This window comes from Varanus komodoensis, unplaced genomic scaffold (genome assembly GCF_004798865.1).
Source record: "Varanus komodoensis strain SLA01 unplaced genomic scaffold, ASM479886v1 scaffold14_1, whole genome shotgun sequence".
NCBI classification, from domain to species: domain Eukaryota; kingdom Metazoa; phylum Chordata; class Lepidosauria; order Squamata; family Varanidae; genus Varanus; species Varanus komodoensis.
This window is the reverse complement of record NW_025335438.1, coordinates 17,339,996-17,354,954: the sequence shown is the minus strand read 5'-3', so window position 1 is coordinate 17,354,954 and position 14,959 is coordinate 17,339,996. Positions and strand designations below refer to the sequence as shown.

The 14,959-nt window shown below is 37.4% G+C and overlaps 1 protein-coding gene across 1 annotated transcript in view; it reads left to right on the top strand.

The window, feature by feature from the left end:
- The window catches only part of RP1 (RP1 axonemal microtubule associated), a 211,587-nt gene that overhangs the window by 145,449 nt on the left and 51,179 nt on the right, over positions 1-14,959 (top strand). Inside the window, exons 35-36 of the mRNA XM_044424207.1 lie at positions 2,751-2,941; positions 4,846-5,056. Coding sequence (XP_044280142.1) covers positions 2,751-2,941; positions 4,846-5,056 — 402 coding nt within the window. The remainder of the gene's footprint in view (positions 1-2,750; positions 2,942-4,845; positions 5,057-14,959) is intronic.

Below are 14,959 nucleotides of genomic sequence, written 5' to 3'. Positions count from 1 at the left end.
CAGAAGGGGCCTCCTGGACTGTCTAGTCTGACCCCAGGCTCCAGCCGGCTCTGCTCATGACTTGCCTACCATATGCATGTCGAGCCTGTCCTTAAACACTGTCACCAATGGTGCTTCAACCACCTCCCGTGGAAGTCCATTCCATACCCTAGGGGTCCTAACCATCAGGAAGTACTGAACCATGGTTCACTGAGCTTTGCTCCATTGGAACACATCCTGTCCACATCTGCAGGAGAAAAAAGGTCACAACCTACCTCCGCATGACACCCCCTCAGGTTTCCCTCTTTCTCATAATACTAAAACTTGGGGGTCATTTGATGAAACAAAATGGTGGGAGATTCAAGATAAACAAAGTGAGATATTATACACAATGTTTAGTTAAAGTGTGATATTTACTACCTCGAGGTGTAACAACTGGATAGATTCATGGAGGGTATCATGTTGGATCATTTTGTCTGTATATTAGCATTGGTATCAGACATAGGATTGTAGAGTTGGAAGGGGCCATGAAGGCCATTGGGTCCAACCCCTGCTGTTGCAGGGCACCAATTTACACCATCCTACTCAGATGGCTGTCCAGTTTCTTTCTGAATGTCTCTAGTGTGAGAGAGCCTACCACCTCTCTAGGCAGCTGATTCCACTGACCGTGAGGAGGTTTTACCTGATATCTAGCCTGAATCTGGGTTGTCGCAGCTTAAATTGAATCTATATATCTCTGTATGCCAGTCTGTGAAAAACAGTGGAAGATTGCTATTGTATACATATCCTGTAGTGGGCTTCTCACAGGCATCAGGTACAAATTGAAGGTGAATTGCATTGGCTTTTGATCTGATTCAGTGTAGTGAATTCTATGTTCTTCAGCATGTTTAAGACAGTAGCCATAATCTTAAATTAGAAAATTCTCTGTGTCCATATTGTCAAAAGAATTCTAGCTTCAAAAGAAGTACTGGCACTATTGACTTTACTGAAGAACTGTCAGAAATACTAGATGGTGCTAAATTAGTATCTTAAATTAACCTAGCCCTCCAGAAAGCTGATCTAGCACCCTAGAAGCTATACTCTTTCCAACCATCTCATTTGAAATGAGGTCTTTTTATGGCTAGTGGAAATTAAAATGTATAATCTTTTAAAATATCTCAGCTTTTAAGTTTAATTTTGTTGTAAATTTTAATTTTTTTAAAAAGAGTTAACATTGAAGTCAGTCACTTTGTCAGTGTCATTTTTGAAGGGGCAGTCTTACTTTGTTGTTTGTTAAATTATATCACTGATCTTCAGTTACTCCTCATTAGGCATCAGATAACTCCACAATGCAAATCTTTTTGCTATGGCTACAGCAAATAACAATGAAAGAATTAGTGAACAGAATAAATCATACAGTATTTTATTTTATTTTATTTATTAAGCTTTTATAAATCATCCCTCTATGAGTGTCTTAGGACAGTTTACAGCAAACAACAAGTAAAATAGAAATTAAATAGCATGGCATGCAGTATAAAACACATTAAAACCAGTTAAACATTAAAATAACGGGACAATAAAAAGTTATGTTGCTATTACTTTACTACAAACCAGGGAGGGCAACTTGTAACCCTCCAGGAGTTGTGGTCTGCAATGGTATGGTATCATAGGAGTTTTAAGCCAGAACACAGCTGTCCACCCCTGCTGTAATTCATTGGATGTCAACATAAAGGAAAGAAGTGTGGCAGTTTTCATCAGAAGTGCAATGACTGAGGTTTTTCAGTAGGCTCTCTTTTGTATACAGTGCTTGACAATCCTATGATCCATTTGAAGGGCCAGCTGGTATCCCTTAGAATTAGAAGTGTAAATAATCACACCAAACAGAAGATCTTCCCATATTAGAGAGAAAAATGTTAATGTAGTTTATTCATTGGCAGACTTATTACATTTTTCCAGCAGAGCTCTTATGATTTCAGCAGGTGATACTTTGTCCTGTGATTGTATATTTTACCCCAGAAAAGCTTCAGCTGTTGAATTTCTACCTTTCATACAGGTGTTAAAGACATGTGACCCTATTCATAGAAATGCACACATTAGTGACAATGATGCATGATATATATATGCATGCCCTTTTATTCAAGACTGGCACAAATGTAGCAGAAAGTCACAGAATCATTCAGAGGGTTTTCAACAAAAATCTAGCAATGTCTTTCTTTCAGACTTTGCTTTATTCTATGTTCATTTGTCAGTAGAATCACACAGCATGTTCCTGTTTATGGCCTGATTTCCCAGGTATTTCATGGAAGCCATTATCTCTACCTGTCATTGTCTCTCACATGACACATTTTTGTAGATAATATAGTAGAATTTGGGGGCACTGATGACTTGTATGAGAACAGTTAATGAGGATTCTGAAGGATGCTCCCTGTTACTTAATAATTAACTGTAGAAAGGACAGTGAATCCCAACTGGCATCTATTAAAAGAACTATAAATTTGAGATTTCAATTGTGGGATAAAAATTAACAGTGTTAATTCTTCAAGAATAACAGAAGTCACTGTCTTAATATTATATTATTACTGAACTTGTCATAGTTTAACAAAACCTACAACATGGTATTGGAGTAAAATCTAGCCAACATTAAGCATATTGATTCCAATCGTTGTACAAGTATGTTGCATCTGTTGCAGTAACTGTCACTGAAATCAAGAAACTTAAAAGTTACGACACCTTTTGTTTACTAACCAGTGTCTGCTTATGTCAATTTGGTTTTGTCTTTGATCCTTTTAAAGGTAAAACATTGACCTCTTCTTCAAAACACCCTCAATTCAACAAAAACTCTTCAGGTTTATGGATAATGGATATTATTGGATCTGATATGAGTGCTGAATTTGATCCTATACACCTTACCTTTACTTTTTATGGAGAACAAGATCGCAAAGAGTTGCCACTTCAGCTTTCAGAAAAGGCCACACAAATCAAAGTAATTCAATCTTTCTTTTGTACATGAAAAAGCAAAAAATATATACACATTTATACAACATATGATAGAAGGCCTGTACCTGTGTCTTTGTGTATACGTTGCTTTGCAGCTGTAAGATGGCCCCAAAGGTGAAGAACTAATTTTATATACTGAGCCCTACAACAATTCCTTTGGGAGACAATATTTTTACAACTATCTTCAGTCATTTTACATATGCACTGATGTGCCTTAAAATGGATCAGGGAGACACATCAGTGAAATTATACTTGTTTTTGCCAGCCACAACATATTTTCACAGACACCTATTCTGTCTACCTTTGCAACTGGTTTCATATTTTCATTTTTTCTTCTAGGGTCCTTCCCACTAGGTCTGTCTCCAAGTCTAAAGGAGCATCAGGCCAAAGGTTCCATTGGGATCCTCCTGTGTTTGGGGGTTAGAGGGTTAGCAGGTTGCCTGGCAGCAGATGGCAAGAGCATTTTAAGCAGGGTCGGTCCCTTGGCTGTAGCCACTATTTGAGCTCCCCACAACAGGGCTTGCAGGGCACGGTGGACAACTCACTGGGTGGCTAGACCTGGCTGCCCAGCATTGCTTTGAGTGCAAGGCTACAAAGGAGAGCAGCTGTTCAAGGATGGTAGGTGTTCCTGACATTAGCCCTGCTTACCTCAGTTACTTTACTTACAGCCCATTTCAGGAAAACATTTATTCTGTAAAAGCCTGATGGGAAGTACTGCAGCAATGCTGTGTCTCAGGGCCAAAACATCTGAGTATTTTACATCCATACCAAGCAGTGACATTTTCCTTCATTTCTGATGTAGAACAGATGTAGAGGGACCAGTTCAAATCTTGGAAGCCCCCTACACACTAGAGTTCTCATCTGAATCAGCTCCTGCACTTACTTTAGAAAGATGCAGCTGCCAGATACAGATTTATATACATGTTTGTTTAAGCCCTCATAAAACCAGCAAACCAGCTGGTTTATGGCAATGTTCCAGTTTGGTAACTAGTAGACTACAAATCAATGGTGATCATTATATATTAAAATTAAGCCATGGACCAGGTTCCATCAACACAGTAAACCACAATGAAGTGTTGAGTATAGATTGACTGTATGTTGTTATTCCACTGTGGGTTGCTAGGTGCCTGAACCACACAGACTTAACAAACCATGGTAATAATAAACCCATAGTTCACAAACCAAGAACAAGTTATAAGTTGTCTTCATGCACTGTTTGTGGTTAACAGCCCAGGCAACAAAATAACCCATGTTTCAACAACAACCCATGGTTCAATGACATGTTTTAATTACATAATCCACCCATACTGAGCACTTGAGCATATGTCCTCTGTTATCTGAACTTGGCCACTGCTTGAAATGGCATAAAAAACTATGCTTTTCCCCCTTCCCTCTTTTAAAGTAAGCCAAAGATGGTCTAAGGACTTTTTCACACAATATACAAGACAAAATAATATTTTTCTACTGAGCACGGACAGTTGGGAGCTTCTGAAGCTAACCCTAACTCTTTTATGCATGGACCTTTGTAATTTCATCATGTGTTCGTTGCAAATATACCTTACATTGTTCAGTTCACACATAAAAACATCAGGAATGTACACTTTAAAATGCAATGTGCAAAGATTCTTTAGTTTTCTGGTGATTATCAAATTTATATTAAAGCTTTAATACATGAAATCTAGTGTTCACAAACCACCCATGTGAATGATATCTAGCATAATGCATGTGACAGAGTGTGTGTGTTTTAATTCTATTTGTACTTTGCATGAAAATTCTCACTTAAAAGCTCATGTGTTGCCTTAATGATGGAATTCAGACATCATACATAACAGATAAGAAATTATACATTTTTTAATGGCGGTTGTGACTGCTTTTTTCTCATTTATGTAGGATGAGCTGAAAAACATTGGCTCTCTTTACAAGATTCAGGTATCTGGTCTACATTCTCAGTTAAAAGAACCCTGGCATTTGACCATGTTGCATATGAAGCATATAAGCACCAACCAGGAGATGTGGCTAAATTTTGACTGTTGGTTCAAACCCAATGAAGAGAAGTGTGTTGAACTGCCTGCAATCTGTTCTGACCAGGATCCTTTGCCTGGTAAGATGAATCTGTTTTCTTTATATAGGCAAGGAACCTTGGATGGCCCCATGCAGCTGATGTTGATTGTTCATGCTTATGAGAGAATGATTTTGACCTTAGATTGTAAGGTGATGGATGTCCTTCTTTCAGTTCATCATTTTTTTCTTCCCAAATGTAATCAGAATATGGAACCAACAGCCCATGCCTATGTATATTCAGTTAAGGGTTAAATCTGACTGTGAATGTGTGAAGAATCACTAATTCTGCAAGACTTTGCTCATGTTCCAGGATGCAATGGCTATTGATTATGGGGACTTACATAAAAGCATTTAAGTCATATTACATAGAATCGTGTAAACCCTGAGCAAGATCCCAAGAGGCCTATACTTTCGCAAGTAGAAAACACCTCCACTCACGCAATAGGGTTATGCATATGCTATTTGTTCTGTATGCACACAGAGCCACATCTTGCAGCTTTCTAGATACACTCTTACCAGTAGCAGTCTGTGCATACTTACTGAACACAACAGAACTTACATCTGAGTAAACGTCTAAATTAAATATTACAATATATCTAATCACTAAGGTCAACTAAACAAACTCTGATAACTATGCTTTGCATGCATATGTACATAAAACTTAATACATTGTATTAACTAATTGGTTGGGTGAAGTAAGTTATTATTATTATTATTATTATTATTATTATTATTATTATAGTTATTTTTTGTATGGATACATTGGGATTTGTTTTCCAAATGGGTGTATCATAGTAAGAAGCTTTTCGTTCTTCCTGATTCTTTTGTTTTATCTGTATTACAAAAAAGAGGTACAGCATAAAAATAGAACAGAATTTCTGAAAATGTTGATACAAGCTAGCTCCAGATGACTGGAGATGATAGGACTTGTAGTCCAATGCATCTAGAGAGTACTAGGTAGGGTAGCCTAGTCTTGTACACTAGCCTACTTTGATGGAAAAACTGCATAATTCATTGTGTGGAAATAGGGTAAAACTATGAAAGAAGCAAAGAAGCAAGGGTGGAATAACACTGCCAAATTGTCATTTGTTACTGTAACACAGAACCCTAACATTTAGGAATAACAATATGGGACTACTTTGCAGGAGCTGAGTAAACTGCATTTTCTCAACCACTGCATGCTGCACTATGGGTATAACAGTGGTAAAGTTTATCTAAACACATGGTCAAGTAATTTTTAGATGTTTATAAACTCAGATAAAATATTCACAAGAAATATCATGATCTCCTGTCTTTGTTGTTACCTTTTAGTTTTTGGTAGGCACACTACTACTGAAACCCAGGTAAAGAAAACTGATGGATTTCCAAATAGTTTTTCAGGGGAAGCCCTCAAAGGCTTAGATCACCCAGAAGGGGTAACACTCCCTGTAGACAGTTGCTACATTTACCATGCAGTTACTTGCTTCATTGGTTTAAACACTGAATGGTGGGAACAGGCCAGGTTCTCACACAGTTAATGAGCAGAACAGTGCCTGCACTTTTGCCTCATATCTGAGGTTCCAAGAGAGCTAGAGATTTGCTTTTCTCTTTAAATGAAAACTAGGAATTAGAAGAATATGGCTCATCCCTGAAGGCGAAACAAACAGCAGGTTATATAACTTGAAATAAAATGTGTTCTGTACAGTGAGACAAAAAACGAATTTACTGGTTTCCTACCGTCTGCCAAAAACTGAATAAGACAGGAGAAGTGGGAGATGGTATTTTAACATAAATCCATTGAAACTGAGCAAGAGCTGATGACAAATGTGAGTCCTCTGCCAGTGTGTCTACTTATTTGCATACCCAATTACAAGTAAATAATTTGGTGAACGCACACATGGAATTTTGGCACTGGATCTGTAGAATGGCTTTTCAATATTCTGTGCATGAAAATCTTCCTACAAGTGCACTGTAGCATGCCTTCATGGAATCAAAATGATTGAGCTTCCTATTATCTGCTTTTCCCCTAGTAAATGGAATGGAAATTCTTCCTTTGCACAGGTACTGGAACCTCTACTTTTACGGCAGGAAAATCAGAGCTTTCCCATCGCCAAGGGTGAAATCAAATGGAAACTTCTTTGTATGTTGTTGCAATTGAAAAGAATAGGAACTGCACCAATGTACAGCTACATGTAAACTTGTTGTAACATTAATCTGACTTGGAAGGTAGTATTTTCAAAAGTAGCAATGGGCACATTGGTTTTTGCTGGAAGCAGTATGCAGCAGGGCACAACTGCTGACACAAATTACATTGCAGTAACATCAACTACTCTAGCAAAATCAGCCCACCAGCTAATGGTATTTGCATTATTCTGTAGTAGTTTGTGCTAGAGCAACACAATTACATAAGTGGTTGCATCCCACTGGATAGTGTCCCAGGGATGTAACTGCTAGCTTCTTGCTAAGGGCATTTTTTGCACTTTTTTAGGGGATAAACTCTGTTCTACTTGATTTATAAATTGTAAACATAACACCTCAATTGGCAAGCAATTATGCTTGATCTGTCTTTTACAATACTGCCAAATTAACAACATTCACATGTAACACAAGAGAAACTCAGAAAGTTAAGTTCTTTTGCTGTTCACCTAAAACTCTACCTTTATTTGAACTAGGCTTCCAATACATACTAAATGATGCTATTAGGTTGATTTGTAGCTATTGATGGTCCCCTCCCAACAATGGTAATCAACAGTACTTTTCATCCTAGGAAGAAGTGAGAAGTTGAATGCCACAGGCTTTCTGCAGTGGGCTTAGTGTTGTTCAACATCTTGATAAATGACTTGGGCAATGGGAACACTCATCAGAGTTGCAGTGAATGCCAAAATGGGAGGGGTACCTTAAAAGACAGAAACAGTTTTCAAGAGGATCTTAACAAGATGGAGAACTAGGTCAGAGCTAACAGATTTAATTTCAACAGAGGTACATGCAAAGTTCTGCATTTTCATAGGATAAATCAAATGCTTAAATACATCCTACTCTGACCAAGCAGAGGCTCATAGAGCTCAGTGCAAAGCAACAAGGCAGGCCATATCCAGAAGAGTACCTAGTGAGCAATTTACTCCAATGATGCCTGAGACCAAACTGAAGCCTCTCATGCTACAGTCTCACACTCCACCCTGTCCTACAAAATGAAACTGTTAAAGGAACAGGTCTCTGGCCTCTAGCTGAGCACTTTGTCCTTTCAAAAGCTCATGCTGAGGCAAGCTGCTGGTGGTGTCACACTGGCTCCCTAGAATGTGGGTTCTTGTGGAACTGGAGTTGTTGATCTGGCACTGGAGTCCAAAGGTCTCAGGGCAGCTCAGGCTCAGTGATGCCAGGACTCGAGTTTCTTCTGATGGCATTATTGGTTTTTCAGCCTCCAAGTCCATGGCAGTGCTGGATTCTTGGGGCATGACAAAATATGGCATGGCTAACACAATATATTGACACAATATATTTGAAAAGGATGTGTGGATTTTGATGCCCATTCTCTCAGTTTGGAGAGATCACAATCTCCACAATCTTTTGGTTTTAACTTCCCAAAATAGCTTGGTGTCATCAGGAAACCTGGCCACTGTACTACTTGCTCCTAATTCCAGATCATTTTTGAAAAAGTTAAAAAAATTGGTCACAATACAGATCCCTTCAGTGCCCCGCTGATTATATTGCTCTGTTGGGAGGAATTACCATTCATTCTGTCTTTCTGCTTTCCAATTATTCCATGACTGCTAAATTTGCTCAGGAGCCACTGGTGAAAAACTTTGTCAAAAGTCCTTTGGAAATAAACAAGTAAGCAAGTAAACAGTTACAACTGGATGACCCCTTTCAGCGGGTTTACTGAACTTTAAAGAACTGTAAAAGTTTAATGAACTTGCCTTTCTGGAAGCAGTGTTAATTCATTTTTAAGCAAGGTTTGTCCTTCTATGTGCTTACAAATTCTATCTTTAATAATGCTTTCAAACAATTTACTCAGAACAGACTCAGCCTGCAATTTCCCAGATTCCCCCAGGATCCCTTTTTAAAAATTAGTATGACATTGGTCATTCTCCAGTATTATAGTAGAAAGGTTTACCTTAGGGACATATTAGATATTTTGGTAAGAAGGTCAGCAATTTAATATTAGACACCAACTGGGCACTATGCTTTATAAGGTTTCAGTTTGTCACTAAGATTGAGAATTTCACCTTTTTTCACCACTGTCTGCCATAGTTCCTTAAACTCCCTTCTTGAATATGTAAGTTCAGGAATAAGGATCTTATATAAGGGATTATATAAATGAAGATGTATTACACAGAGACAGATTATGTTGTCATATTAGCTTTGATATTTTATTGTTACATTCTTTAAAAAAATCAGATATTTAAACCAACTTAAATAATGGCAGTTTAAAAAGTAGTGAGATGATTTTTAATATAATTATTTAACTGTATATGGCAAATGCCATCTTAAAAAAGGCATACTTACCCATATGGGAAAAAAGGAATGGCTTCTCTAAGTAATGCCCATTATAGTAAATGCATGAAGTCCCTAAAAGCTAAGTATGATGGGAGATTTTTAAAGCAATTGGGTTTTTTCCCCTTTCATGAAAATGTACTCATTTATTAATCAAGTCATTGATCAATTAAACATGCAATCCTAGTCTTGTACTGTAATTTATTAATATACATACAATTAATCATCTATGATTTATTTTATTGCCTGATAGCCCTATAAAGAAATAATACAGTATTTTTCTGCATCTATTTTTCAGTGCAAATTAAATGGAATTATTTTCCTGTAGTCTGTGTATACCTTTGCCAACTTTTAAAATTTCTCTTCCTCTAACATTAGCTTTATCTGCAACTGTTAGCAAGTTATCTCTATCTGCTTATCTCTATTCTGTGTCAGTCTTCACTTGCTAATTCCTGTACACTAAATTTCTGCTAAAAGCACAGGAGGACCTCAAGCCATCATTTTCCTGACCTGTTAGCAAACTTGCATGTGATATGTGCACCCATTTATTTGAACTTGTTAACATGACTTCCCTAACCACACAGATATTTATGATGAGGATCCTGTTTGTAGCAAAGCTACAAAAAGTTGATAGAACTGGATCCTGGCTGGTTTGAACATGGAGTTCAACAAAATCTTTTATATTCTCCAGTTCAGTGAATCACATATATATACAAGGCCTGAACCACAGGTTCGAGATTCTCATGCCATCAAGCAAACTAGGCATATGAGGACATTTCTACATGATCAACCCATATATGACCAGCTATGACCAGCTATGACCATCCTTGGGCTACTGGGGATGAAGTTGTGGATGCTTTGGAAAGCATGAGACACTTGAAAGAAAGGGTCATGAATAGTTCCGATGAAAGATAGGCAAGGTGCAGAGGCAGGTGAATCTTTCCCCTATTCACTAAATTCAGGTGGGTAGGAATAATTGAATGCATCCTGAAAGAAAACATTCATTGATTTAAATTGTGTTTATTAGGTAGTTTAATCTCCATTTGAATCCCAGTCATTTCAACCTGAACTGGAAAGCTTGGGATATGCCATTACAAATTACAGTTTTTGTATATCAGTGTTCTTTAGGTAGGCATGTATGAAAAATCAATTTCAGTTAATTTTAGAATTTACTCCAATAGCTCCTCCCAGACTCAAACACAGCCTTGAAAGTATTCCATAATCAAAGTTTGTTCATGTCTGAGACTTGCCTTGCAATTTGTGGAGCAAAGGAAAATGGGCACAGTTGAAAACTATGCATGATAATGCACACAACCACATTATTAATCAACTGGATTATATATTTTACAGTCTGAACCATAATGCATACTGAAACGATTATGAAATTGGAGGAAAATGCTGGAAAGTTGCAGGTGGAGGTTTTACTGATTTGCTTAAGACTAGAGAGGACAGTGAAGTCTTATTCTAATGTCAGCGTTAGCTATACACTAAGTTCACAAGTCCTTGTACTGAGCAACATGGGCTTTGACTTGTATATGTAATACATAATGAGAATATTTGGGAAGTCAGTTTCCAAAAACTAGAAAGTGCTACTTAACCTTAATTACCCCCCTCAGATAAGAACCCCTCATCTGCTCTGCATATGTGGTGGAAGTGTGGAGGTGATTTTTGCTGTGGGAGGAATGTAGCCATATTGTTGCTTGATACTCCCCAACACACACGCGCACACACACACACATACCCCATGTGTGAACTATGTGCATCAAAATGCTACAGCTCACTACAAGGGAAGCAAGAGAAGTGTGTGTTAATGGATAAGTGCTTCCACTGCATGACAGCACCTATGCAGAAGTTCCCAGTCAGCAATGTGTACTTAAAGGGGTCTCCACAGCCACCCTCACAGAAAGGTGAGAATTCAGCTACTGCACAGGCAAAACTGCCTAACACCCACTGCAAATGCTGCAGAAAAAGTGTTTCAGTACATATGTGTTTCATGCTGTGTTTTTCTCAGACTGTCAATGTAGGAGTTAAAGAAACCATGACTGAAATCTAGCAAGTAAGGCTTGGGTTTTCCCTCCCTCCCTGTTTTGTTTGTTTGTTTTTTCCTCAGAGCAAGGCCTTTAGGGTCAGTTCTCATTTCTAGCTTTTTCCACTAAAACATTGAAATTTCAGTGCCAAATTCTCAAAATACAGGAGAAATGCATTTTTCATCATAATTAACAACATAGTTTCTATCAAGGAAGTGGTTGTGACATTTGTACAAACATCTTTCCTACAGCAATAGGATCAGCTGTTATAGCTGGAAGAAGCACTGTACTTTTCCAGCAAAATATCTCAGGCTCAGTACTTGGAAATTGAAATATTCACACAAAAGAACTCTACTTTTCAGGAAAGATGTACAATAAAAGTATTACAAAAAGTGAATAACAGCTCTAAATTAATTGCATACATAAATAAACATTGTCAGAAAAAAACTATGTTTTCTTTAAATCACTGAAAAGATATAATGATTTGTTTTCATTATATCACACAATAGTTTTAAGTTTAATATCATTGTGGCAGCACTACAGTGTACTCAGTCTAAGATGCTTGATGACCTGGCACGTTTATTTAGCAAAAAATAATTACATGACTGTAATCATTGTCTTAAAGAGTTTTCTAGTTTCCATTCTTTTATGGAACATGCACAATAGTTGCTGGGATAAAAATATTAAAATATATATTTGAGAGCACAAAGGCAAATGACTTGGGAATTATTTCTCTGATAGCTGAGGAATAAGAATAGGGAGAAGGAGAAGGAGAAGGAGAAAACAGGTAGAGAGCCTAGAGGGTTCAGGTCAACAAACTTTAAAAAAGAAAACCTGAGTGGCACTGGACTGTGTGTTCTGGAGCACAACAGAGCTATTTTTGCCCACAGACTCAAACTGCTCTGCGTTAGCTGTGAAAACAGATTGGTCACCAGATTGGAACCTGCTTGTTCCCCAAGGAGTTAATGTCCATGGGAGTAAGCTGGATTCATGGGAGGGTTTTTTCCAGACATACTCAGTTTAACTTGAATGTGCTTTTATAACCTTAGCTCTTGATTCACAAATGTCTATTTGCAGTTAAGAATATTGAAGAAATGTGCTCCATCAGGGTTTTTGATGGAGTTACTCAATTTTCACCTTTGCTTTCATTTCCAGCCTTCTGCACCAAAATATTTTGAAACATTAACATTTCATCCTCAAATTCTCAAAATGGTATATAAAGAAGGAGCATGATTCTCATAATTGATAACAGTTTCTAGCAGGGAAGTGACTGTGGAATTTGTACAACCATCTTTCTTATGGCTATAGAGCAAGAACATAATTAGCATTTCTATGTTTCTGTATTTGCAATGCATTCATTAAAAAAAATCACACAGCTGAAAAATGTGCTGAAAATTTATACCTTTTACTAAATACTTATTTTAATCAATGGGTGTACGTTTCCAAAAATGTATACATGGAAAATGTGTATATTAATGCCTACATTATGAAAAATGGATAATTATTTTCATGCAAATTTTACTTTAAAAATCACAAACTTTTGTGGAAATGGGTTAGGGTTGGGGTTAGGGACATCAAAAAAATTCTGAAGCAAAGATTGTCAGATTGGTCTATCCCTACTTGCAACATACCAGACTAATGCTAATGGCCATGGTTATGGGTCAGCCAGCAGAATCAATCCATACTGTTTCCCTACTGATCCAGTATATGCTGTTAGAAGTGTTGCATGAGCTTACCCCAAATAAATTTGTTCTGAATTTATTTAGAAAGTATCAAATCTATCCACATGAGTTCAGTTAAAACTTATTCCATGTATATAAGTTTTTGTGCATGCACAATATCAAGGTGGACCTTAACAATCTGGAATTGCCTAGTGTAGAATGATATCATGTGTCAGACCCTTTTCTGGCACCCATTCTCTGGTACTATGGTTGTTTTCGTGTGACCTGCCACTTTCATATAATTTCTGCCCATTGTCTCCAGTCATGGGTATGAAGGGAAGACACATTGTCCTCCTCCTTGTAGGACCAAAGCTAAGGAGTCTTTTCATGTACTTTCTTGGGGGTGGAAGGATCTTGATGTAAGTGAACTGAAAATTTTGGGAGGAGAGAAACTGTGTACTCTGCCTGTTCTGAAGCTCACAAACTTGATAGCAAATTTATAATGTATCAGTCTGGGCTCATTAAAAAAGGTGAGCATTACAAGCAGATGCATTTTGACCAATGAGCTGCTGAATTATGAAATCTGATGGCATCACTAGTTGCAAGCACTGCCACAGAAACTGCATAAATGATTTCTGGATCCTTTAGCAGTTTAGCCTGCAACTCATAGCAATAAAATTATATTTGTTCAAGTTTTTGTAGGAATACTTGTGAAAACAGAAGGTGACTGTGGTATACCCACATAGATTTTGATAGTGTAGAATAAGGAAGGAACTTATTTTTTCCCTGGCAACCTTCTTTTTTTGACTGAACAGGTTGTTCTTAGTTTTACTAAAGCTTCAAATGAATAAGTCCATATTTTATGCAAATTTAATTAGGCTATTTTTTCCAGAGTATCTAATTAGCAAAATAGCTTCAGGGCATTAAGGTATCAGCCGGTAAATACATCAGTGAAGGTTTATGCACATAGAACAAATGAACAGAGGATCCTGCAAAAAATGGATATTTTTAAACCAAAATGCATGCATTAGATACATTTGCATGACTTATACAATGTACTTTACTAGAGCACAGCAAATATCATTTATCCTACTAACATGGCAGATAAATACCCTGGATTAAGTCATACTTACAAAGAATGGTCCAGAGCTGAGAAAGTAGAATTTGAATACAGACATTTCTAAATGTCATAAGACTAGTGGCAGGTGTTCTGGTCCCAAGCATGTCATTACAAAAGCTTTCTAAGTAAAAGTCTGTATTATGTTAAATCTGACTAGCTCTTTGGAATACAAAATAAGACTGTTGCAGAAGTCAATAACAAAAGACACAAGCAAAGTTAGCTTAATGGTCATTAGGGATACGCAGCTTACTGACACAAAGTTGATTCCAGACTCAAAACCTCTCCTTCCAAATAAAAAAAAACCTACCTTTGAGGTGGATCCTGATGCTTATGTGCCAATCTTCTGGAGCTTCTGATGCTTCTCAATTTATCTGCCCTCTCAACATGGCACTATATGATCTGGGTAATGATGCTAGTTCTTCCCTTCCTATATCAGCTAACTCACTAGACTTTCCCATAAAATTTGAGACACTTGGTTCTCAGCAACTGCCTAGCTCATCTCTGGGTTTGCCTCGGCAAGTCAGCTGAGAATTCCAACCCTCTAGATTTGTATTATAGGAGGAGAGGACCCACATGAAGACTTTGATTTGATTCATTAGGAAGTGTGTGTTGCTCCCAGTTTTGCTTCCCAGCACATGATAGTACATGATGCAACCTTTTTGCTG